The sequence below is a fragment of the Euprymna scolopes genome, chromosome 26 (assembly GCF_053919585.1).
Source record: "Euprymna scolopes isolate OS-2025 chromosome 26, ASM5391958v1, whole genome shotgun sequence".
Lineage (NCBI taxonomy): Eukaryota > Metazoa > Mollusca > Cephalopoda > Sepiida > Sepiolidae > Euprymna > Euprymna scolopes.
In genome coordinates, this window is record NC_136507.1 from 18,634,642 (window position 1) to 18,661,004 (window position 26,363).

At 34.4% G+C, this 26,363-nt stretch overlaps 1 protein-coding gene across 4 annotated transcripts in view; it reads left to right on the top strand.

The window, feature by feature from the left end:
- The window catches only part of LOC145247940 (nuclear receptor subfamily 1 group D member 2-like), a 490,243-nt gene that overhangs the window by 248,227 nt on the left and 215,653 nt on the right, over positions 1–26,363 (top strand). For 2 of the 4 annotated variants that reach the window (XM_080109580.1, XM_080109579.1), the window contains exons 4-5: positions 7,787–7,852; positions 16,681–16,743. In XM_080109580.1, coding sequence (XP_079965706.1) covers positions 7,787–7,852; positions 16,681–16,743 — 129 coding nt within the window. The remainder of the gene's footprint in view (positions 1–7,786; positions 7,853–16,680; positions 16,744–26,363) is intronic. The other 2 variants (XM_080109582.1, XM_080109581.1) reach the window with 1 other exon arrangement.

The following is a 26,363-nucleotide window of genomic DNA, read 5'->3' on the forward strand; positions in this document are numbered from 1 at the left end:
TTTTTACATTTTTTATTTTAACATTTCTTTTTTCTTCTTCCTTTTTCATTAATTTCTTTGCTTTGCTTATTCAATCCAATTTATTTTCTTTCTTCTTTGTTTACTTTGCATTTTTTTTTCTTTTTTTTACTTTTTACTTTTGTAGTAGTTTTGCTGTTTCTTATATTCAGCACTAGCGCCCGACGTTGCCCGGGTGTTTGGAGGTGTGTGTTGAGCAAACAAAAAAACAAACAAACAAAAGTGGTAGTAGGCAGGTCAGGTCGGCAGGCTCAAATCTGTACCGCGAAGGAGGAAAAGAATGTGAAAAAAAAAAATCGTAACGTCTTTGCTGTTGTACCCATCACCAAACCGGAAGTGACATAGGTTTAAATTAAGGCTAGTCTATCGAAAAGAGTGGATGACTTTTGAAAATATCTGGGAAAAAAGCAACACTTCCCTGTAGAAAAGTTCCCAGATGAGGGTGAAGGAATTAATTTTTCGGGCCAATTTTTCAATATTTGTTGGCTGAAGGGTCGAACTTCAAAATGATACCAATCTCGTGAAAATCCGTTGTGTCTGTCGAAAGTTTTAGGCAGACACACAAACATACATACGTACATACATTTAAACAGACAAGTGAGATTTATATTATAGAAAATGTTACATTTTTATATCTTTTTCCACATAGATTTTTTCCATTTTTTTTTTTTTTTTTTAAATATTGCAAGAAGTCAACATGGATTGATCAACGTTTTGACATTTCCATGCTGTCGTCAGGACTCCAAAAACGTTGATAGATTTTTGTTGTTGTTTGTTTTGCTTCTTTTTTTCTTTTACAGTGTGAATTTTCCCTTCTTTTTCGGTTATTTGGTGCTAAGGGGGTCCCATTCTTGCCCCCTTTTTTTTGCCCATTTTTTTTTGTGTTTTAGTTTTCTTTTTTTTTTTTTAATTTGTTTACTCTGGTTTAGTGTGTCTTCTTATTTCTTTTTAGTGTGTCTTTTTATTCCTTTTCAGTGTGGCCTTTTTATTCCTTTGCAGTGTGGCCTTTTTAAAACTTCTTTTTCAGTGTGGCTTTTTTATTCCTTTTTAATGTGGCAGTTTTAGTCCCTTTTCGGTGTAACTTCATTTTATTCCTTTACTAGCAGGGGTACCTGGCGTTGCCCGGTTGTTCGGAGGTATGTGCGTAAGGGGGGTTGGAGTTAAAGTAAAGAATAAGCGGAGAAATAACCCTGTTTTTTAAAAAGAAAATCGGCAAAACCAAAACAAAAAAACAGCGAACAAACGTAAAACTTCTTTAAAAACGAAATCAGAAAAACAGAAAACATAAATCAGGGAAAAAGATGATGGACGTGTTCCGAAAACCGAAAACAAAAAAACACAGTGCAAAGCAAAAAGCGGAAAAGAAAAAAAAAATGGCATAAATAACCTTTCGATTCGCTTAAATGCAATGGTGCGTTTCACCTAGTCCATTCCAGTTTTTTAATGAACTACAAAACGAAATAAAGCCAAAATTCCCTTTGAGTTTTTTTAGTCAACTACAAAACGAAATAAAATGAAATAAAAAATGGCATAAATAAACCTTCGATTCGTTTAAATCCAATGGCGTGTTTCACCCAGTAGAAAACATAGAGCGAAAATAAACGTTAAAATGCCATTCCATTTTTTTTAAGCAACTATGAACCCAAACCAGTGTTTCTTCGTACTGTCCCTTGTGAACGGATCCACAACGGTTTAAGCGGTAGCGGGGATAGGAGGAATTTATTAGAGAGAAAAGATTTTACAACTTCCATTGATTCTAACCGATTTTGGCTGTGAACTCTCACCAGAAAAAATATAGGAATCCACGATTATCGAGGAAGTGTAGAGGTAATAGGTCTATAACACACCTCCGGTAATGTGCTGCAGTTTGTGCATATTACATTTGCATGAAATGTCTTGATTTTCAATTCTATTAAGGTCAAAATCAGAGGGGAAAAATGAGTTCATTTTATATATATATAATAATAATAATAATGATAATAGTATATATATATATATATATATATATATATATATATATATAAGCGAAAATGTATGTATGTATGTGTGTTTGCTTTTTCTGTGTGTCTACAAAAGGCTCCTTTCAGAGAAGCGGTCGGTCGGTTCACAACTTTTTAAAACTTTTTATATCACATATAAATCGTAATATCTCACAGTTAACAACGAAGCTCGCCTGTCTATTTAATTTGCTCGATTTCGGGAAGATAAATATTCAATATTTGTCGCTCGCCGCATGTGGGTTAGTCTCTTTCCTATAACATCTTGGGGGTGGGAAAAAAAGCGTTCAGCAGTAAATGAAATCCCGCAGTCAAACTTGACCTCATTAACTGATTAAAACGAGCACCTGCTAAATCCAAGTAATTAAATAAATCCAAACGTGTTTCCGTAAGCATGTCGCGGTGGGGCAATCGTTAACGTTCCACGTTTTTTTTTTTTTTTTTTTTTTTTTTCCACAACTTTCCCTCAAGGGTTCGGGTTCGATCTTCATACTTACTTTTTTTTTTCAAACCCCCTCCCCACACACACACCTCCAAACACCCGGGCAACGCCGGGTACCCCTCGCTAGTATATATATAGGGAGGGATAAGGATAGGGACAATGTAGTTTTTAATTATTTTCAATATGGCGTTTTTATTTCTTTTTAGCATGGCTTTTCTATTGCATATTAATGAAGTTTTTTTTTTTTTCTTCTTCAGGGTTGCGTTATTAAAATTCCTTTTCGGTTTTTGGCTTTTTTAAAAACGTATTCTTAAAGTGTCCCTTTCCTTTACCAATCTCACTTTTTTTCCCCCCTTTTTTTTCATTTTTATTTCTTTTCGCAATTGATTTTTTTATTTGGATTTTGTTTTCTATTCTTATTTTCTTTTCAACAACTTTTATTCATTTTCTTCTGGTTCCAGTTATTTGTCAACCATAGTTATTTAGTCATTTCCACTCCCACTCCAACCCTTCCATCATTTCAATATTTTCAAGTATTTTTCTTTCCAATTTGGATTTCATTGAATCCAATTTTACTTATATTTTCTTCCTACACTTTTTATTTTTTTCGTTCTTTACTAAACTTATATCTTTTTATTATTATTAGTATTATTCACGTTCACACCAAAAAAGGCATATCACCACTTGGACATAAGGGCTACTATTTGGGACCATACCTGGTTTACGGTATATTTAAACTTCTGCATATCAGTACATTTAGGGAAGCAGGTAGCAAAAAGGAAAGTCTAGCTGTTCGAGGGAAGAAACTATCAAAGTAGAAAACTTTTTGTCATTTAGTGACCTCAACAGTGAAGAGGTGTGATTTTGTTGCTAAGTGTGTTTGTTGGGGGTAGGGACATCAAGGGGGGAACAAGTGCAATGAGTTCATCAGAGCACATTCCATTAAAATACTTGTAAAGAGATGTAACATTGCGGCGATGGTATAGGGGTTGAGTTAGGGTTAGGCGATGGTATAGGGGTTGGGTTAGGGCGATGGTATAGGGGTTAGGGTTAGGGCGATGGTATAGGGGTTGGGTTAGGGTTAGGGCGATGGTATAGGGGTTGGGTTAGGGTTAGGGCGATGGTATAGGGGTTGGAACTCAGTTGACAAAGCGGGAATTATTAGATTGGAGACTTTTTTTTTGGACCCTATCCAAGAGAGAAAAACCAGTGTTAGATAGCTTTTTTATCTTTATCAATGTAATTAATTTTAAGTTTGTTCTATTAATGAGGTATTAACGATTATCGATGCCTCCTTTCTCGAAAGACAGTGGATACCCCCTGTAGGGGTAGCTGCGAGTGTAATTGTGAAGCAAAGGTGGCGTAATCACCACAACCACGCCTCTCCTGAATTGGCACTGTTTCTGTTTAGCGAGAAGGAGTCTAGGACGACTGGAAGCAATGCCGAGATAAGCGGAGAGCATATACAGCACCTGAAAGTCCCAAATGGTCACCCATTTAGTACTGACCAGGTTTAAAGTTGCTTTAACTTCGGTGATCCAGCGGGAACCGGTGTGTCGACGTGATTATGTCGTACTCATAATACTCGTAATGAGGTATATTGATAATATTAAGGGGTTGATAATGCAACAGAATGTGTAGCTGCTAAAAATGAAAATAAAGATAAAACTAACAAGAATTTAACGCAAAGTCATGATAAAAATTTGGAGTTTTTCTGCAAGATACACGAGAAGAAACAGTCTGTAATTTTTATGAGGATCGTTCCACAAGTAATGCATCTGATTTTTTAACGAAAAAAAAAAAGTTGAAGAGCTACGAAGACGGAAATTAAAATGAGCGACTTTTTCTGCTCCAGAATTTATTTTTCTACATAGTCACCGCTGTTGCAATTTTTTTGACTCATATTGACTCAAAGCCTGGGATGGTGGACCTCGTAGAACTGCACAAAACCAACATTACGCCGCAATCAACAGGGACCAGGTCATTACAGGAATGGTTTAGTCTCTGTTGATTTTGGGGGCCTGATTGTGAATGATTATAAGATATCAGTGCAGATTTAAAAAAGTCAGACTTTTATAAATCTTATCCGATCCATCTGTATCTATGGATATACTCTGAAAAGCTCACAGTTGGGAGATTCTATTTATAAACGCTGCTGCTAGGAACTGACGAATCAAATCAATTCACGTTCTGCTATCAACCAATCAGAAACCAGAACTGCTCCATAAAATTAAACCTTTTTTAGCAAGCTTGCACATATTTTTTTCTGATCAACATGAGAAGGATCTTTTGTTCTTTGGCTGCAAAATTATAACGTCCAGAACCTGTACAGAACAGCTGTCTACTGAGAATTCGTCATCTCCAGGATTTGTATAGAATAACTACCCATCGAAAACTCTTCTGAAACTAAACATGGCTTACAACTCAATTCGCTTTTGTGTCCAGAGTATGCTTTGTCATTCACATCTTTGATGCCACTTAAATCAACGAGGCCATCACCTAATTGTGCTGACATCAACTGCATCGGTTTCTTAAAAGTTCAACAGGTGCCAGTGAATATTGATTGGTTCAATTTTTTTACCCCGCATGGAGGAATTCAATGACGCACATCTCTGCTTCTGAGGCAAGTCAATGACAAGGGTTGTTCTCTTAGAGAGTTTCACACCATCACAATATCTGCGGCAAAGAGACGGAACTTTCAGATGATGAATGCATAAGTTCAGTCATCATAACAATGCAATTTGCAGTCCCCTTTTGATTCATTCAAGCAGAATTTAAAAAAAAAAAATAGGAGGCTTTACTTTTGGAGCACCTCTTGTAAACAGTGTAGTGATAGGAGGAATTAGCTTCAATTAGTATGTCTTTTACTTTATCTTCATTTCCATGTATTGTCTCTCTCTCTCTCTCTCTCTCTCTCTCTCACACACACACACACACACACACACACACACACACACACACACACACAAATAGAATTATATAAACATTTTGGAGCACCTTGTTTTGTGTGCATTAAAATAAGAAAGTGCAGAAGTTTTGTCCCTCCCCCCAAGACTTCGATTATTTAAGGGGACAACTCAACAAGAATTTGTTTACTTTTGACTTGAAGACGACCATGTTGTAGTTAGCTAGAAAGCAGGCTTGCAGTACAGAGTTTTACAAGCAGGAAGTTCTAGGAAAGAAACTCTGTTAGTAGAATTTGCGTTTAGATAAGGGCACAAACAGAGAGAGGATGGGGGGGGGGATTGTTGATAGTGGATGTAGCTAGACGAGTGCTTGTGAAAGTTTTTTTTTTATTCATTGTATATAAATAATTCAAATTGTTATGTTACCCATAGATCATGTTCTCAAAAATTAGTTTTGTGGGTATTATAAAAAAAAAAAAAGACAAGCCAAAAAACTTGCATTTGAAAAAAATAAACAAAAACAAAAAAAATATTTCTTCTTCTTCTTCTTCTTCTTCTTCTTCTTCTTCTTCTTCTTAAGACTAGAAATGGTGTTTAAAGGAAAATTGTATTAAGGATGTGGAGTTCAAAAGGAATTTCTTCTTTCATACCTCTGTGGATGTTTTCTGATTAATTTTAAAGGATTGCGTGAGAGAGAGAGAGAGAGAGAGAGAGAGAGAGAGAGAGAGAAAGGTGGAGGGAGGAGTCGGGTGTAGGCAAGGATGGATCAATACTCCTCATCCTCCTTCAACCTCTTGAAAACTGAACTTACTGACATTCGGACCTGGGTATGACATTAAACTGCACCCGGTGGGGAACCGCTCCTTTGTTACTTTTCAAGAGAAGAGACAGGGAGGGAGGGGGGGGTGTTCTGCCCTCATTTCTCTCCTAAAAAGTAACTCACATATAACTGATAGGAGGTTTTGAATCCATGCATACATTTCTTTTCAAGAGGAGGAGGAGGAAGAAAAGGACCTTTTTTTTTTTTTTTTTTTTAAATAAACCAAAGATTGCTTATTGCTATTTAATTGCTTCCCCACGAGAGTAATATGTGACAAAAGGTCGTTTTTTTTTTTTTGTTTTTTAATGTTAGTGAAAACCAGCATCTCCAAAAAGGGGGCAAAAAATAAAAGTTGCCTTAGGATAGAAGGGTTCCTGAGGACAAATTAACTTACGTGTAGCATCAGAACAGATACTACACTAGCGTACTATCTAGATCACTTTCATAAAAAATATTTTGAATTCATGAGTATGCTTCTTTTTAAGAGAAGGAGGAGGGGCGTGTTTTTCCCTCATTTTTCTCTTTCTGTCTTAGCTAATACAGTAATTAGAATAGCCGGCATTTATCACCTATAACTTGTGTACAATAATCCTTGACTGTTAAGTGAACCATATACTTCAAACACTATAATAATTTTCAAGCCGGTGCCAAAGCTTTTCAGAGTATATCTGTAGATAGAGATGGATCGGACATTTTAAAATTCGCACTGATATCTTATAATCGTTCATAACCGAGCCCCTCAAATCAATAGAAATTAGAATATTCCTGTAATGACCTGTTCCCTGTTGTTTGTGATGTAATGCTGATTCTATGCAGTTTTAGGAGGTCCAACCTCCCAGGCTTTGCCTTTTCTCTTTGAGAAAGGAGTTAGTTTATTGCTAATCGCCTGAAGTGCCCTTACCAAGGGAATGCCGACGGATCTGCCCAGATACTTTTTGCAGGTCACAGTGCCCTTCCTGTGGGGCACTGACTTCTCAATCTCACTTTCCAACCCTGATGTCGCAATTCTTGCAGTAAATACCCTCTTCTAAATACTGGTAATGGGATGGTGCCAATATTTTTCTCTAATTTCCTATACACAATTCCTGATTCTGGTAAACTTCTGATTCTTTTAAAGTCTCTAGATATTTAGCTATAGAGTTGCTATTTAAAATTTTTATATTTTATTTTTGTATTACCTTAAAACCCATATGATATATTTTCACAAATGTAAAAAATGATATCTCTTAAATGTAACTTTCTAACTTGAGAAATGAGAGATACAGACGGACAGACATTGAAGTAACATTTACCGTAGATTATTCTCATTTGCCGTGTCTCATTCGCATGGCTTCTGATAATGATAATAATATCATTGCTTGTCAGACATTTTTCATCTTCGACAAAATATGCTAAAAGATGTAGGCCTAATTTATTAACTTTTTTTTAAAACAATATATTTACTTTGTTTGTGTATTTTCTTTTTATATACAATCCCACCTGAGTGTCTTGATCTTTCCGTTTGTTAGTTCGTCATGTTTAAGTTTGAAATATGTCATTAAATGATCCGTTTTTGAGTTTCCTGATTTTCTGCATTTTTTTTTTTTTTTTGGTTTGTTTCCAGAAAGTTCCGCACATCAACAACATCCTGTGGATAAAGAATTCCCTAAAGATGAACATAAATCATTTGGTAAGTGGACGTATGATGCACCGTGCATGTGAATGCATCTACACACATACATGTTTTGCATACACCCACGTACATACGTCAATATTCATATGCCGACACAAATACCATGTACACAAATACACATACATTTTGACTGTATTAGGGTTCGGACCTTGAACCATAAATTGCTACAATTTAAATTTATGTATTTACATATACATAAATACAGTCAAAACCTAATACAGCCAATGCAAATACCACATACACAAATACACACATATTTTATTTATTTATTTATATATATATAAGCAGGGCTACGCAGTGTTGCCCGGGCCATATAAAAAAAGAAAATGAATTTGCGATTGACTACACTTGCTAATATAAAAAAACTTCTCCAGAATAGTTTAATAAAACATATTAAGGTTGCACCTCCTGGACAATGCGGCTTTTTAATATGCTAGCTTTATCAAAGATATTGAACACTCTTACCAGATATGATATTGTACTTTTACAACCTCCAATAACACATCTACATGCATCCATGTTTTGCATACACGTGCGTGCATATGTTAATATTCATGTATCAACTCAAACACCACATCTAAAAATACACACGCATTTTTATATATATATATATATATATATATATATATATATATATATATATATATATATCCATTCACGTGAAATCACTTTTTTCTTCACCCTATTCCCTCTGCTTCACTTTTTGTTATCAAGTAAGATCTTTGACTTACTTGTAGTTTCATCAAATACTTTTACAAGCAAAATCCGATCCTGCATTTTGCTAAATCCTACCTGCTGATGAGAAGGAAAGTATTTCTTCAAAACTCCGCGGATTAAGGACTATCCACTTATTTAGTGTTTCCTTTTCAAATTAAATATTTTTTTAACTCTTTTTCAAACACTATTTTTTGCCAGATTTCCACAGTTAAGCAACAATGAGCAAATCCAGTACCAGATTGGTGACCATTTGGGAAGGCTAGGTGCTCTATGTACCGCACTAAGTCATAGAAATTTCCAGATTGTTATCTGGAGGCGTGTTTAACTTATAGGGAAAGATGCACCCCTAAATCAAGATGGAAAGCAACAGGAAACTACTGTCTTTACTTGTCTTCCCGAGATTATCATGATGATACAATTTGGAGAGCTGTGGTTACTGACGCTGTTACAAAAGTAGGGCTGCTACTGTATATATATATATATATATATATATATATATATATATATATATAAGGGTCATTTCAAATATAAAGCCTTCTATTTTTTTACTCAAAAAGTTGAACAACTATGAAGAAGACACCATTAAAACGTGCAACCTTTTGTGCTCCTTTTCTACATAGTCACCACCATTCTCAAATCCACTTTCCTTTAGTAATTACATTTGATCATGTTTCATGTGTCTCTTTTACGTTTGTCTTTGACAACCTATGTAGAACTCTGGTCATCAGCTGACAATACAATTATATAGACCACACTGATGATTATTAGTGAACATTGAACATGTCTGTGGATATGTATTTGTTTATATAAAACTAGCCTGACTGCTCGGCGTTGCCCGGATGTTTAGAGGTGTGTGTTGAGCAAAAAAAAAAAAAAAAAAAAAAAGTAGCAGGCAGGCTCGAACCTTTGACGCGAAGTTGAAAAAAAAGTGAAAGAAAACCTGATGTCTTACTGCTACTCCATGATGCGACTGGAAGTTAGGAGCGTTAAAATTAGACAAAGTCAATCCAACCGATATGATGATTCGCAAAAATGGCTTGCAAAAAATTGACCCCTCCTTGTAGAAAAGTGCCCAGTTGAGGGTGAAGAAATTAATTTTTGGGTCCAATTTTTTTATATTTGTTGTCCGAGATGTCAAACTTCAAAATGATACCGGTTTCGTGAAAATTCGTTGCCTCTGTCGAAAGTTTTAGCCACACATACATACATTTAAACATACAGGTGATATTTATATTATAGATAATATTCCAAGTAGATTTCAGGTAACTCAGTACAATTATATAAGCCAGACAGCAGCATTTTTTATTTATGTTGCCATCGAGAATGCCCTTTTTTAGGTGCTGGGTTTTTCCAATGTTAAATACTGACCTTGTGTCTAACTTTGTCCTCGTGGAGAGGAAAGTATATAGGGACCATAAATGAAGCTAAATTGCAGTAAATAGGTGCATTTGTAAAAAAAACAAAAACAAATTCAGATGTGATAATTGGTTAAAGAATTGGGTTTCTATTTCTTTTGATTAAGATTTTAATTTCATTAGCGAAACATTTTTCGGTCCTTCTACAGAATTGGGACAAAAATTTTGTAGTCGATATGTAGAGTTTTCAGATAAAAAAAAACAAACAAAGGTTTCAACTGATTTTTTTTTTTTGTCAATTCTAATAAATTACAATGGTAGCTTTCAAAATACTACTGAATTATTACACAAAACAACTTTAATCAGCTGAAAATTTTCCGCCATCTTGTTTAAATCAAGACGGATAATTAACCCCCCCCCCTTTGAATTCTCTTCTATTTTTTATTTTCTTTAATAAATAATTTTCTACCTCATCGATTTTTGTAATTTTTTTGGATATAATCATCTTAAAAATACGAGGAATACGTAGATACTATTGCTTTCATATGAAATTCAGTTTTACGATTTTGGAAATTTCGTCCCAATAGTGAAAAAGTGCCCATTTTTCAAATTATTTTGTTCCATTTTTTTTTTCCGTACTCCTCTGCACACACAGGGTGACAGCTTCTTGAAAGAAAAAGTTTTGATGCCTCATACTGATTTTATCATATTTTTATTACGGGGGAAGATGCACCCCTAAATCAAGACGTATCGAAAACTGTATCAGTAATGAGAAAAAAATGCAGGTTCTGCCATACAGAATTGGAAAGTGTGAGTCATCTGATATCAAGTTGCAAGGTTCTTTTAGGGGATGGTTACTATACAGCGAGACATGATGGAGTATGTAAGTACCTTCACTGGACCATCTGTAAAAAATTAAACATCCAGTGTAGCAGCAACTCCTGGGAACATCAACCTGAAAGAACAGTTGGAAATGACTTATATATCATACATTACAACCATGTAATCTCTATAGCCACCTATCTTTAAAATGCTGCTGTCAAACCTAACATAGTTATCTGGAATAAGTCAGAGAGAGTGGCAACTTGGTTGAAGTGAGTGTCCCTAATGATGGAGGTCTGAACGGAGCTGAAAGAGAGAAACAGACCAAACATCAAGGCGTCATGTATGATATGAAAAGAAACTGGAATCTTAAGGAGATATCAATCATACCAATTATCATAGGTGCCACAGGGCTTATGAAGAAGAACCTGAAGTCCTACCTAACTAATATTCCTGGAGAACCAAGTGCAAAAGAGATCCAGACAATTGCACTTAAGGCAACAGCGAGGATACTAAAAAGAGCTCTCGGTTGGTTTCAATAAAAAGCAGGGCAATGTTGACACATCACCGCAATGTTGCATCCCTATACCTGTTTTACAAGTAATTTGATGGATTGTGCTTTAATGAACTCATCGCAAGTGTACCCCTAACAAAACCGTCTAGCAGCAAAATCCTGCCCTTCACTGTGGTAGTTCCTGAATGCCAGGCTTCTTCCCTCGGGCTGCTAAACTTTGGAATTCTTCTTCTGTGTGTGTGTGTGTGTGTGTGTGTGTGTGTGTGTGTGTGTGTGTGTGTGTGTGTGTGTGTGTGTGTGAAACTAATGTGAAAGAACCCCGGCAGAGTGTTCAATTATTAAGAAAACCTCAAAAATATGAGGTAATATTTATATATGTGTATTACAGAAAATCAGAGGCTGATGAGAGTGCGGCATAGGAAACCAATTATAAGTCTCTTTTGTTTGGATTTAAAACTGGCGGTACGGATGTTGTTCTGATCTTCTGAAATGCATATATAAATAAGTAAACACACACACACACACACGCACAATCTTGGTATGTGTGTATGAATATGTGTATTCATACACACGTGTGTCAGAATACACTTCAGTGTAAAGAGAAAGAATTCTGCTTGATATTGAGAAGCTGTTCGCTTTTATGACCAATTACTTTTATCTTGCTTGTTCATATTTTTTTTTTCTTTGTCAGCTTTTTTAAACGAATTATTTTTTAAAGACAACTTACTTAATAGGAACGAATTGTTGAGAAACCGCTGTTTACAAGGAATTAGAGAAACAGAATAAAAAGCTAAAGATGTCTATCTGAACTGTCTAGACGAGATAATGAAGAGAAGCCTACTCTTGACACAAGAGATGGGAGGAACGTGCATGTGTGTGAATGGATGATTGGTCTCCTCATCCTCATCATCTTCCTCCTCCTCCTCCTCCTCCTCCTCCTACTCTTGGAACAAGAATCCTCATCATCAACAAACCTCCATCATCATCATCATCATCATCATCATCATCATCATCATAACCATCATCATAACCATCATCATCATCATCATCATCATAACCATCATCATCATAACCATCATCATCATCACCACCACCACTACCACTACCTTCATTACCACCATCATCATCACTTCCACCGTCGTCGTCGTCGTCATCATCATCATCATCATCATCATCATCATCATCATCATGTTAAATGCCAAGGATTGTTGTGTTGTTGAATAACTTGGACTTCTGCACAAAATTCGCAAAGGTCATCACTCAGTCTAGTCTGCACAAAGTCTTCCTTATTGAATATAGTGTATTTATTTCGAAATCCAGACCAACCTGATCCAACAGTTGCTTATGATTTCAAAGGTTTGCCCCAAAAGACACAAAGAATTGATGATCGCATGTGCACAAAATAAACATTGTTATTCTCACTTTATTTAACCACGACGGGGGTAGCATGTCTTCGTCTCACCAGCCATGGTCAGGTAGAAGTCTTTAAGTAATTTGCAATTTCATTCTTAGTATTGCTCACACTGAGGATTGAGCCTTCAACCTCCTGTTATTTTAAATATATTGTCAAGATTTACGTGTAGGGTGAAGTATCCAATCCTCAGATTGTCCTGACAAACCCTTGCATGAAGAGCCTCGAGGACGGTGTGTAGTGTGTTCAAAATAAAATGGAATGAAGACTAAATATTCGACCCAAATCTGAGGTGATTGTGTGGATAGACATAGAAATAAACGTTCATCGCTGGCATGCGCTCGATGTAAGGAAGCACTGACATGTGATCCTGGGACCCTTCAGATATAAGACTAATGCGATTATGCAAATTTAGCTGCTGTTGGCAGAATAAAAGACTGATTTTTTTTTTTTTTTTTTTTTTTTTTTTTTGCTGCTCGAGTTTTGGTTTACGGACGCCGCTTCATTTGCGTCCAATTTTATTGTCAGTGAGTGAAAAGCGAATGTCTTCATTGTGGTGAAAAAAAACCCACAAAATAATCCAACCTGAGTTTCAAGATGAATTAATTTAGTGACTAAAATAGAAATTGATTATCTAAATACATTGTTATTTCTTATTACATTATTATCATCTATATATAATATTCTACTTGTTTGTATGTACGTTATGCTTTGAAGAAAGCCAAATACAATTTTTAAAAGCCAATTTTCAAAATTTGGCTTAGAATGGCTAATCTGGCAACCCTGAACAAGAATATGAGAGCGGTCTCCCTTTAACGTAACTTCATTTTTTGAATATCATTATAATGATGATGATAACGCCTAACGATAATGAAAACGGCTGAAATATTAAGGAAAACCCTTGAATACGGAGAATAACACAAGACAATATAACGAAGAAGCATTACAGGGAATGAAGAACACCGAAGCTGCAGATCTACATGTTCTACATCCACCCATCATGCATCTCTCCATTGTTTCACCACCGTCCCCCCCCAAAAAAAAAGTGATAACAAAGAGCGTAGAAGGGTCAAGGAGGATGGAAAGACCGAGGAGGGAGCAATGGCCAGACCTCCGCTGGACAAGTGCGAAGAGAACTGGGATCTTGGGGAGGCTTAGTGTTACTCAAATCCCAGTATAAACCAATGGCCACTGCCAGCGAGAAATCGATGGTAAGAGGCTGTTGCGATGATGCAAATTTATTTGCAAATGCTGTCGATGGCGGAGGAGAGAGCTGGACGTCTGGGGAGACTTGTTGTCACTCAGCTTCCAGAGAACACCACAGGTCTCCAATCAGATCATTTGCTGACTCGTGTGAAAGCTCCAGGTGAGCCAATAATAATGATAATGATGATGATAATAATGATAATGATAATAATATGATCAATGCTGTAACAGTGTGAGAAAGGGATTTGTCGTAATTTTTACAGGTAGCAGTTCTCCACTGAAGAAAAAAGCGAAATGTTACGTTAAAAAAGGAAACATTAAAAAAACACTGGGCAAAAAAAAAAAAAAAGAACATTGTCAAGAGGTGCTGGACTGAAGAAGTAAATTAAAGATTCTTTCTTACAATGTGGTTTTATCATTTGTATTGAACTATGTAGCACAATATTACTTTATGAATATTTATTAGTACTTATTAAGCTATCTTATTTGGGTCAGTTCTATATTTAAAATACAATCGACACAATTTTCATAGAAATATTAGTTACCTCATGTTTGCTGCGTGTTAATTGTTCTTTTTGTGTCCATAAAACTAATTTTTTGTGCTATCCAGAAAAATATTAGCTTTATCAGAACATTTGGTGATTAAATATATATTGTCATTCCGTGAAATTTCCATGGATCACCTGCTAGTTGTAAATAATGTTTTAAAATTCCAAGGATGGAATATTGTTGCCACATCTGGGCAGGAGCTGCTTGAAAGGACTTGTCCTGCCTTGATAGAGTTCAAAATAGACTTCGTAGCCTCGTAGGAGATATCCTTTTCTCTTCCTTGCAACCTCTATCTCACAGAAGAGATGTTGCGAATTTGTCTCTGATGTATCGTTATTTTCATGGAAGGTGTTCAACTGAGCTTCAATCTATGGTCCCCCCTCCCCAAACTTTCACAAGAAACACTCGTTTAGCTGTACACACTATCAATAATTCCCCCCACTCTTTATGTGTGCCTAAACCTAAACGTAGATTCCATGAACAAAGCTTCTTTCTTAGAACTGCACGCCTGTGGAATTGTCTTCCGTTTTCCTGCTTTCCAGCTGACTACAATATGGTTGTGTTCAAGTCTAACGTAAATAAGTTCTTGATGAGCCGTTCTATATAAGTTATCAAATTTACCAAATTTTCATTACTAATGATTACTATATTGTCCAATGTCTACTGTACACTCTTTAACCCTTATCCTTGAGTGGCCTCTTGGCCTTAATAAGTGGTGTCGCCTATGTTAAAAAAAAAAAAAATCCCAACAAACAAGCCATGTGGGGAGAATCATCAAGCAAAATTATTGTACGTAATTTTATGCATGTAACACTATTTAATATAATAAATAATCTGCTTTTTCAATTATATTTCACCCTTTATTCATACCAATCCTTTTATTTTTGAAGCTCGATGTATGTTAAATTTTACTACAGAGCATATATGAATAAATGACAAAAAATTCTATTTTTCAAATTTCAAGATGTAGTTCATCTTACCGTTTATTTCTTTCAGCATGTTAAAATGTTCAATTGTTGACAGCATCTGTTTCATAGCACAGAAGCATTCATGTAATTATTATGTCAATTTTTGAATATTTTTCGCCCTGACTCATCAGAAAAATTAGAACTCATTAATTTTAAAAAGTAAAGAAAAAAAAGAATTTGGGTATGATTACATGAATCCGAAAAAATCCGAAGAGTAGTTGCATTGTGTTTTATGATATTTACACCATCTTTGATTGATATATATATATATATATATATATATATATATATATATATATATATATATATATATATATATATAGTCATATATATATATATATATATGACTACTTCATTTAATCACATAAATTAATATACGAAAGTATAGATTTATGTGTAAACTTTAAGTATTTACTTCAACAGTGCTCAAAGGAACAGGTGAACCGGAGGTCAGCTGGGCCTTTGTCCTGTAAGTGCCTGCTCATTGCCTGATTAGGAAAGGTGTGGTAGAAACTAGAAAGCTGGTTGGCTAACAAAAAACTCAATAGAAGGTGCATATATAAAAACGCGAGTCAACCAAAAAATCCTCGCATAAGCCTGATGAATCCTAGCGTGGATGAAATGCAGAATATTCTGTGTAGCTTAATCGCCATATGTATCTTATAACTTACTATATATATATATATATATATATATATATATATATATATATATATTATAACAGCGCCGGCTGCTATGTTTATCTTCATCCATCACTCCCTTTGTATAAGATACATTAATATCCCTCCAATTATCTCCCTAACTAGATGTTACATTGAAATGTTTGTAACCTAGTCTCCTAGCCCATCTTCTAATAAGAAGCATTAGGCTTTGAAATAGGCATAATTATTATTATTATTATTATTATTATTATTATTATTATTATCTATGTATACTAAAATTCCACGAACGAAGTTTCTTTCCTCAAACTCATTTTTTGTGGAACACAATACCATGGGGCTGCTTTCCAGCTGACTATTACATGGTTATTTTCAAATCTAATGTAAATAAGTTCTTGTTGAACTGCATACTTAAATAATTTAATCATACTCATATTCCACCGTTACTGATCATCACAATGTACCTGACACTTATTGACCCTTATCCTCGAATGGCTCTTGGGCCTTACAATAAGCCCTTAGTAAATAAAAAGAAATGTCTATTATATGATTCTTGTATTTCTCAATAAGTTTCTATTCTGTTTAAATGAAAATTTATTTTTTATTTTTATTTTTTTTTTCCAGAAAACTCCCTTCATTGTAGTAGCAACGATAGGAGAGTTTCATTGGAAGACCACAAGACATTTAGTAAGTAAATTTGTATTTATATTCTTTGCTTTTTCAATCATTTATTCATTCATTTATTTATTATGGAAATGACTCCAAACAAGGCATGAAGCCGCTTGATATAAGAAACTAACAAAAACGGGAGATGATTGTAGCAAAAACAGAAGATGGGTGACAAACTCTTTAACCTTTATCCTCGAGTGGCCTTTGGGTCTTGATAAATGCTGACTCAAAAAAAACATCTCATGCTTGAGTTAGTCTTTGAGCCGTTGATGTCTGTGCTGATGCACATACATCAACGCTTTTTTGTTTTTAATGGAAATCCTTCCAGACAAGGCATGAAGCCACTTAATGTAAGGAGCTAACAAGAGTGAAGGATGAATATCGCAAGGACAGGAAATGCTTATTGACCTTAGTCTTGAAAAGACAAAGATTATTGGTAGGAGGAAAGCAGTCAGCAGGAATAGAGTTTCACAAGCTTGTAGTTCATAGAAGCTACTGGAATAGGAAGTTGTATTACTATGAGGTATCAAAACAGTAAATTGATGGAGACCACTAGACCAACAAGTCAAACGAGCTGGAACAAAGGAAGCAGGGAATAAATCAGACAATTTTAATTAAGACATGTAATAATAGTATTTATAGAAAAGACTGAGACTAGCAACATCACATCTATTTCTAATAGTTATTTAACGAAGTTAGAACACCAAATGTTTTCTTTTATTATTAAATGAATCAGAAAAGCGAATTAATAGAGACCATGAATGAGTCAAATGAACTGGAACTAAGGGAGCAAGGAATAGATCAGACAATTCTTAAGAACACCTGCAATAATAGTATTCATAGAAAAGACTGAGACTAGCAACATCACATTTGTGAGAAAGAGGTTGCAGAGAAAAAGATAAGGTTGGGTGAATTAAATTGCTGATACGTTTCTGCACTTTATCACAAACCCGCAAATGGGACAGGTTTCATTTTTGTATATACTTTATCCTTTCTTTTCATTTTATTTCATTCGTTGCAATAAAACAAATTTATTTTCATCCTTTTCTTTCATCAGTATTCACTGATTGGTGTTTATCTAATATATAAAACTAAGTCGGTCGGATTATCAAAGTTAAACATAGAAAGCAATGTATCTGACACAGTGATATTTGATTCTAACCGGCCGGTCATTTATGTAAATTATTTTTCTGTGTTATTTGCAAACCAAGATCGAAACTACAATCTATTTATACAGTTATCTACTATAATCGGCCAGATATTTCCTCCCGTAACACACGCTCCATGATCTAAACATGTCTTTTTCATTGGCTACTCATCTCTGGTCATTGCTGGCAAAATGAGAGCAAGCTACTTCCATAAATTACATAAAAGTTTCTGTTTGAAATTCTCCATCATGGTTTCCCTACTTTTTCCCCAAACTCCTCCTCCTTCTCCTGAGGTCAGCCCATTCCTCTCTAACTGAACATACTACACATTTATATGATATACAAACAGGCTGCCTCGATGTCGCCCAGTCGTAAAATATACATAAATATTATATTTTAATTCATCCAGAAACTAAGATAAAAATCTGATGACTCCCACATACCAATTTTTCAATTCTGACCCCGTAACAGCCCTTTTTTCCAGATGAAAACTGATTAAAAGGTTTCCCACGTCTGAATACCCCATATACCAAATTTCAAGTTGGCACATTTTTACTTTTATGGATTTATAGATTACTTGTGGAATTAGTTAGTATTTAATTTCCAAATTAGTTTATTAATAACACTGGATAAACACCCTCCCTTCTCTCCGACGAATTCTGGCCCAGAGAATGAATAATTCTTTTCTTAATTTTAAATATTATTCATCCAGGGCAAGGCTGATAAAGATTGTACTAACTTTGTAGGTGTTTGTTTTGTAATTTTTAACTTTTTAGATGGAAATACAAACTCACAGATAACTGCCCTTTATATAATAGACTAGCCTGGGTGCCCGGTGTTGCCCGGGTGTGTGGAGGTGTGTGTAAGCAAAAAAAAAAGATTTAGTAATAGGAGGCAGGCTCGAACCTGGAACATAGGAGGTAAAAAAAAGCAAACGGTCTTATCGATGCACAATTGTAACATCACAGCTGATTGAAATAACATTTTTTATGCAATTTCGTTGACGCAAGGTTTGAATGACTTGCAAAAATGTCAACGAAAAAAGTGACCCCCACCTTGTATAAACCAACCCAGTGGAGGGTAAAAGAATGAATGATTCTAGCTAATTTTTGGATATTTGTTGTCCAAGACATTGAGCTTTTAAATTATACCAATTTTGTCATTGTCTGATGTGTGTCAAGAATTTTTGGCAGACATACAAACACACACACACACACACTCATTTTGCTGTTTATATTATAGATTTGTGCGAGGAGGTGACGTTGCCTTACTGTAAAATACGGTTACATATGTTATTTTTATTTATAGAGTCAATTGAAAAAACAAAAAAAAACGGGGCTTGGGTGCCATCAGCTAGAAGCAAAACCAGAAGCACAATTTTGTAAGCAAAAAATAAAAAAAAATGCTGCGTACTTGGCGCAAACTTGCATAACTTTAATTCATAAGCAAACACGTTATCAATCTTACTATGATGACACAGATGTTTTTACATGAAATAATTGACGATTTTTTCTAATTTTTTTTTTTTTATATTATGTGTCCAAGAGATCACTCTTTCTGACGATACCAGGTTCCTGCTTGTTCAATGCTGATAACAAAAGTTTTTAGTGAACACACACACACACACACACACACACACACACACACACACACACACACACACACATACACACACACACACACACACACAACTGAGATTTATATTATAAAAGACTAGTAGAGCTATGTGACGTTGCCCAGGGCTATTCAAAAATAAATAGAAGATGTTAAATAGTGTTAAGTTTCTCACCCTCACTAGAAGAGACTTTAATTTTTTACATAAGGTGTGAAAAAAGATGAAACTTGAGAGGCCTTCAGAGCACTAATAAAACTAAATTTCTCCCACTCCCCTTTCTTTGTTAAAGAAATGGTAATCTATATATATAAAAGCGAAAATGTATGTGTGTATGTATGTACGCTTTTCCTCGATGTCCACAAAATGCTTCTTTCAAAGAAGCGCTTGTTCGGTTCACAACTTCTTAAAACTTTTTATATCATCTATAAATTGTAATATCTCAGAGTTATCCACGGAGCTCGCCTGTCTATTTAATTTTATTGACTTTCAAATGTTAATTATTCCACATTTCCCCCGTATCGGCACGCGTTACATTCGGTTTTCGGTATAAAAAAAAGCGAAACTCGACTCTAATCACAGGCTGAAAGGCCACTTGCCCGCACGCCTTCCGGGGCCCCGGGTGACAAGATCAAAGTGTAGTATCTGTTCCGACAGATACTGCAGGCTATGACTAGCTATGACTAGCAAAGACCAGATGTGGGGGCAACCCCACATGCCTGACCTTTAACCAGCTCCCATTTCCCACCTCTCGGGAGCTGGTCCCCTTTTTCCCTTCCTCCTCCCTTCACACCTCACATTAAAAATTGGCCTTGTGCCTAATTTGCTCGATGGAGGAGCAAATAAATCCAACAGGCCGAAAGCCAGTTGTCTCAAGAGAGCTAAGTAACGTTTGTTCAATGTCAACTTCGTCATATCAGACTGTAGCTTTCATTTCGCTCCTCCTAATAAACAGGGAGCGTGTTTTTAAAAACAAAAAAAACGATTTATTCAAAACTGTCCCGCACAAAATCGTAACTGCTGAATACCTATCGCCGTCACGTCAATCAAAAACGCGCACCTGTTTTTTTTTTTTTTTAAACACTTTACTATTTTCCAACTGCGCGTCATGAAGGCTTTGTTTTGTTTTTTTCACATTTTCGGGGTTTTTTCACATACCCCGAAAAACACCCAGGCAACGCCAGGTACCCCTCGCTAGTACTTTAATAAATCAGAGTCCATTTTTTGTAGGCTGTTTTTGAACCCAGTCAACGACGGGTACTTTTGCTAGTAGTTAAGAAAAGATAAATTAAATCCGGAGTTTGTGTCTTTCAATTTAAAAAAATGCTGACTCATTTCTGGGTTGTGTTAATACGTTATAACATTAAAAATAGTGTTTGATTCTTGATATGAACAGCCACATGAATCTTCTTTTTTTTTTTCTAAATATTAGAAATTTTTTCAGGGTTTCACTGATTAAAAAATAACTTTGTAGGTATTTGTTATGTATTTTTTAAGTTTTAGCTGAACATATTACAACACAGATATACAGATTAAAAATGACTTTATAAGGGTTTGTTGTGTATTTTTACAGTTTTAGCTGTACGTACAAACACAGATAAACATAACTTTGCAGGGGTTTATTCATTATTTTTTAAGTTTTAGCTGGACATACAAACACAGATAAAAAGATTTCTAGAGGTTTGTTGTGTAGTTATAAAGTTTTAGCTGGTGTTACAAACATGCACACACATAGATGAAAAAATAATGACTTTGTTGGGGTTTGTTGTGTATTTTTAATGTTTTACCTGGTGTTACAAACATACGCAAACATAGATTAAGAAATAATGACTTTGTAGGGGTTTGTTGTGTATTTTTAATGTTTTAGCTGGTGTTACAAACATACACAAATATAGATTAAGAAATAATGACTTTGTAGAGGTTTGTTGTGTATTTTTTAAGTTTTAGCTGATGTTACAAACGTACACACACAGATTAAAAAATAATGACTGTAGGGGTTTATTGTGTAGTTTAAAGTTTTAGCTGGTGTTACAAACATACTCACACACAGGTTAAAAAATAATGACTTTGTTGGGGTTTATTGTGTATTTTTGAAGTACATAAAACTATACAAACCCACATCCCTTTATATAATAGATTAGTTCTTTTACCAAGCAAGTGCACTCCATTTGTCTTTCTTACGATCCGATCCGCCTTTCATCTGATCTTGCGTTGACCTTATTTCCCTGCTGAGCTTGCCTTTTTACCCCCTCCTCCTTCATCCATATTGGATAATAAGGATCGAATGGAAATTGCTTATTATGCACTTAGGTACTTCATATCTACTTGCAGGTGGGAGGGAACCTCTTACTTTTTTTTTTTTTTTTTACCTAATATCAGATCTGAAAGCTGATCAATAAGCAATCGATCAGCAGAGATTAGAATACGACTCCCTCTCCCTCCGGGTAGTAATCTCCCTCCCCCAATCATTCCCTCCTCCTTTGCATGCTGGAGAGTCAATTGTATAATGAAACCACAAAAAGGAAGAAAGGTTTTCGTCCATTTAAAAGCAAATCATTTGGTATAGAAAGACATAACTTCAAAGGGAATTTCCAATTGATATTTTGCATTGAGGAGTGTATAGTGTGGGTTGGTGGTGGGGGTGAGGACTGAGTTAGGGTTGGGGCTGGTCTGAGGAGAGTTTAAGATGGAAATTAGCTGCCCCAGATGAGGAGGAGGAGGATAGCCGGGTAATCGTTTTTACCCTAAAGTTAATTATGTCTTATTTTGGAAAAAAATTTATATCTCAAAGATATAAAATAACAATAATTAAGATATCTGGTTCATTCTGGTTTTGATTAATAATTCTGTATATAATATTGATTAATTAATTCTGGTTTTAATATTGATTAATTAATTCTGGTTATAATATTAATTAATTAAGTTTGGTTTTAACATTGTTTAATTCTGGTTATAACATTGATTAATATATTTTGGTTATAATAATGATTAATTAATTTTGATTATAATATAGATTAATTAATTTGGTTACAATATTGATTAATTATTTCTGGTTATAATATTGATTAATTAATTCTGGTTTTAATATTGATTAATTAATTCTGTTTATAACATTGATTAATTAATTTTGTTTATAATATTGATTAATTAATTTTGTTTATATTATTGATTAATTAATTTTGGTTTTATATTGATTAATTAATTTTGTTTATAATATTGATTAATTAATTTTGATTTATTATATTGATTAATTAATTTGTGTTTATAATATTGATTAATTAATTTTGGTTATAATATTGATTAATTAATTCTGGTTATATTATTGATTAATTAATTGTGTTTATATTATTGATTAATTAATTTTGGTTATAATATTGATTAATTTTGTTTATAATATTGATTAATTAATTCTGATTATAATATTGATTAATTAATTCTGGTTATAATATTCACTAGCACGACCTGTGGAAATTCCACAGGGGACTCATTCATATGTAATATATTAATGTTGGCATTTTGTAGATGTTCAGTGTAAATGGAGACACCCTGATATTATTGATGCTCTTTTGTTAAAACTGCAAAAATATTTATCTAAGCTAGTACGAGCGACCAGTAAAGCCCGGTCATAAAGTATGTTTAAATATGATATTTTAATTTATGCAGATTGTGTATATATTATTATAGAGTTAATGTTCTATCGATTTTTATATATTATAAAATTGCGATTTCAAAAATAAAAAAAAACTATATCCATATGACTTGAGTGCATTAGCATGAATCGAAATTGAAACAAAAACTTATGAAAAAATTTATATATATATATATATATATATATATATATATATATATATATATATATATATAACAAACTTGAGTTCCTTCAGCCATAATCGAAACCAAAACTTATGTAGAATTCTGGATAAAATTATTTATAAAAAATATAGATTACTGGAGTGCCATCAGTTATAATCAAAATTGAAACCAAAACTTGTGAAGAATTCTTGGTAAAATTATTTCAAACAAGAAATGGAAATACATAACATTTAAACGACCCGGATGTAAGCGTGACACAGAAAATAACACACGTGCTATTGTATTAATATATAGATTAATTAATTCTGGTTATAGTATTGATTAATTAATCCTGGTTATAGTATTGATTAATTAATCCTGGTTATAGTATTGATTAATTAATTCTGGTTATAGTATTGATTAATTAATTCTAGTTATAGTATTGATTAATTTATCAGAAACTGGACCATGGGTTTATTTTTTACAGTTCCGTAACTCCTACTCTCTCTCTCTCTCTTCGCTCATTTTGTCCTTTAGTTCTCATATTCACTGAGCGATGTTTCAGAATCAAAGGAGTAAGAATTGCTGTTTCCAAGGTTAAAATCTATCCATCTCACATTTATTGTTGGTTAGTTTTTGAACTTGAAGTAATATTTTTTTAGCTACATGCATCAAGTGGCTTCATGCCTTGTCTGGAGCGATTGCCATGACAAAAAAAAAAAAATGACAAAAAGCACTTCCCTTCTTTCTCCCCACCTACTACTTATTTTGCCTCTCAACATATGGATGGTGCTCGGTTTAGGTCCAATCTTTGAATTGTTCTTGTAAGACATTCACTGCAAGAACTCGTTCATCTGGCTGTAACATTGATTAATAAATCATAAGTATGTATAAAGTAGACCTGGGGTTTATTTTTAGCAGCCTTGTTTAATGTTTTCATCTATGAGCAATCAACAAAAACCAAATAAAGTCTTTTAAAACATTCAGAAAAGTATGACAGATTTTTTTTTTTTTGTTCATGAAACGCTATTTGGAAGTTAAAAACTTTAATTTCAACACTTAAGTGTGATCATTTCATGGTTGTCGATTGCCCCATCTGTTTAACATAGATAAACAAAACTTTTCATACACTAAAGACACAAGGGAGACGTTTGCTGGGTTTTCTTCAAGGTTTTATTTGGAGAGAAATTACTTATGGAGAGAGACAGGCTGATAACTAATAATTATTTACTTCTTAACTTCCTAATTTTATTAATTTAAAAAATGAGCGATGCAACGGATAAAAGCATCCGTAACATTTGCTGAAATGATCAGTTTTCTACATTGTTTGGACGTGTCATGTTTGCAGGCTTCCAATGGAGAGACTAAATCGAAAGCCTTCATTTTCTCTCAGTCAATTTCCACATGAATTGTGAATCCCAAAGAAAATAGGTTGAGAAACACCTAGTAATGTTACTAGAAGCTGTCAGTCTTCCCCACCTAAAAAAAAAAAAAGGATCTCAGAGACCCCCTATAGGATAAATTTGGCCTAAAGTCTGGTGGGTGGTATGGACCCTGTTGGGAAACTCTCATTTAGAGTCTTTAAACTACTGTTCTTATTATGAGTGTTATTATCAAATCGTTTGTCCGTTCATTTGTTTACACTTTTCTCGTTAATCACACTTTGGATTTTGGGGAAATTTTGCGCAAACATTAGTCATGGTGAAGGTAAATTTTTCACTTGTGGGAGAGGGGCCCTCATGCTTGGCTTGTTCCAATCATGTTCTGCTAAGCCAAAAGCAACATTTTTTTCTCTACAAAACAACCAAACTAAACTCCACAAATAAATATTGGAAGCATAAAAGCTTTTGCTAAAATGATTGAACCTGAAAAGGGTTGATATGCCATAAAACAAAACAACTAAAACCAATTATAATTGTTTCAAGAGCCATTTTACATGCTGACATGCGATGACCAACTTAAAGAAATTGACTTACAAAGTAACCTAGTGTTAGCCAATTGTTTTATTTTTATTTTTTTAATCGAAATTGCTCCAGATAAGACATGAAGCCACTTGGTGCTAGGACATAAAAAAAAAAAGATAGTACTCCAATGCCAAAAGCTTGCCAATGATAAGTGTTAGATAAAATAGATTCTGACTCAGAAAACAGCAATTCGTCCCCCTTTGTTAGAAACATCGCTCCTGGAATGTGAGGACTAAAGGACAAAATAAGAGAAGTGAGAGTTATCCAGCTTCTGAGAGTAAACCCAACATCTACTCTCGTTTACTCCTCTTCCTTTCAAGTCCATCTTCATCACTTCCTTTCAAGTTTTTCTTGGCTGGCTTCTGTCAACTGACTTTGCTACATCAACTGTGTTGATATGCCATAAAACAAAGCAACCAAATCATCCGAGCCAATTACAATCGGTTGAACATCCATTTTATATGCATTAAACAGCTTAAAAAAACGACTTATAAAATAACAGATCTCTGGCCGAGTCTTTATTTATCCCTCTTTCTCTCAAGTTTATTCTTATCACTTTTTCCAATGTTTTACTCTGGCTTTCACACATCGACTAGCCCTGTTACCTCAACTGTTTTATGTCTATTAAACCAAGAACTCAATTTTTTTTACCCCTATTATGACCCCTTAACATTTATTGTTTTGGGCTCAAATTAAGTTATTAAGTTAGATCCATGTCTAATGAACTTATATGTAAAATTTCAAGTGTTTAGACCCAAAATTGTCGGAGGAGTTTGAACTTTGACCCTTTAATCGCCAAATTTCTGGCCGAAAATAGATCCCAAAGATTTTTCAAATCTCAGTACCCTGTATATCAAATTCCGAGTGTATAGACTTAAAATTGACAGAGTTATTGCGTAGGGAAATGTACACACACAGATACACAGACAGACAGACACTTTCACTTTTATAGATATATAGATTACTATATGCAATGGCTTGAATTAAAGTTTAAAATGCAAATGTCAAGTATCATGGTTCGATTGCGCTCTAAACAGAAACATTCATTTCGAACACGCCCCTGTCATATCAAAGAATCCGCTGTTGGTTTTATATGCCGGGCATTTTTACTTTTGCTGTGAT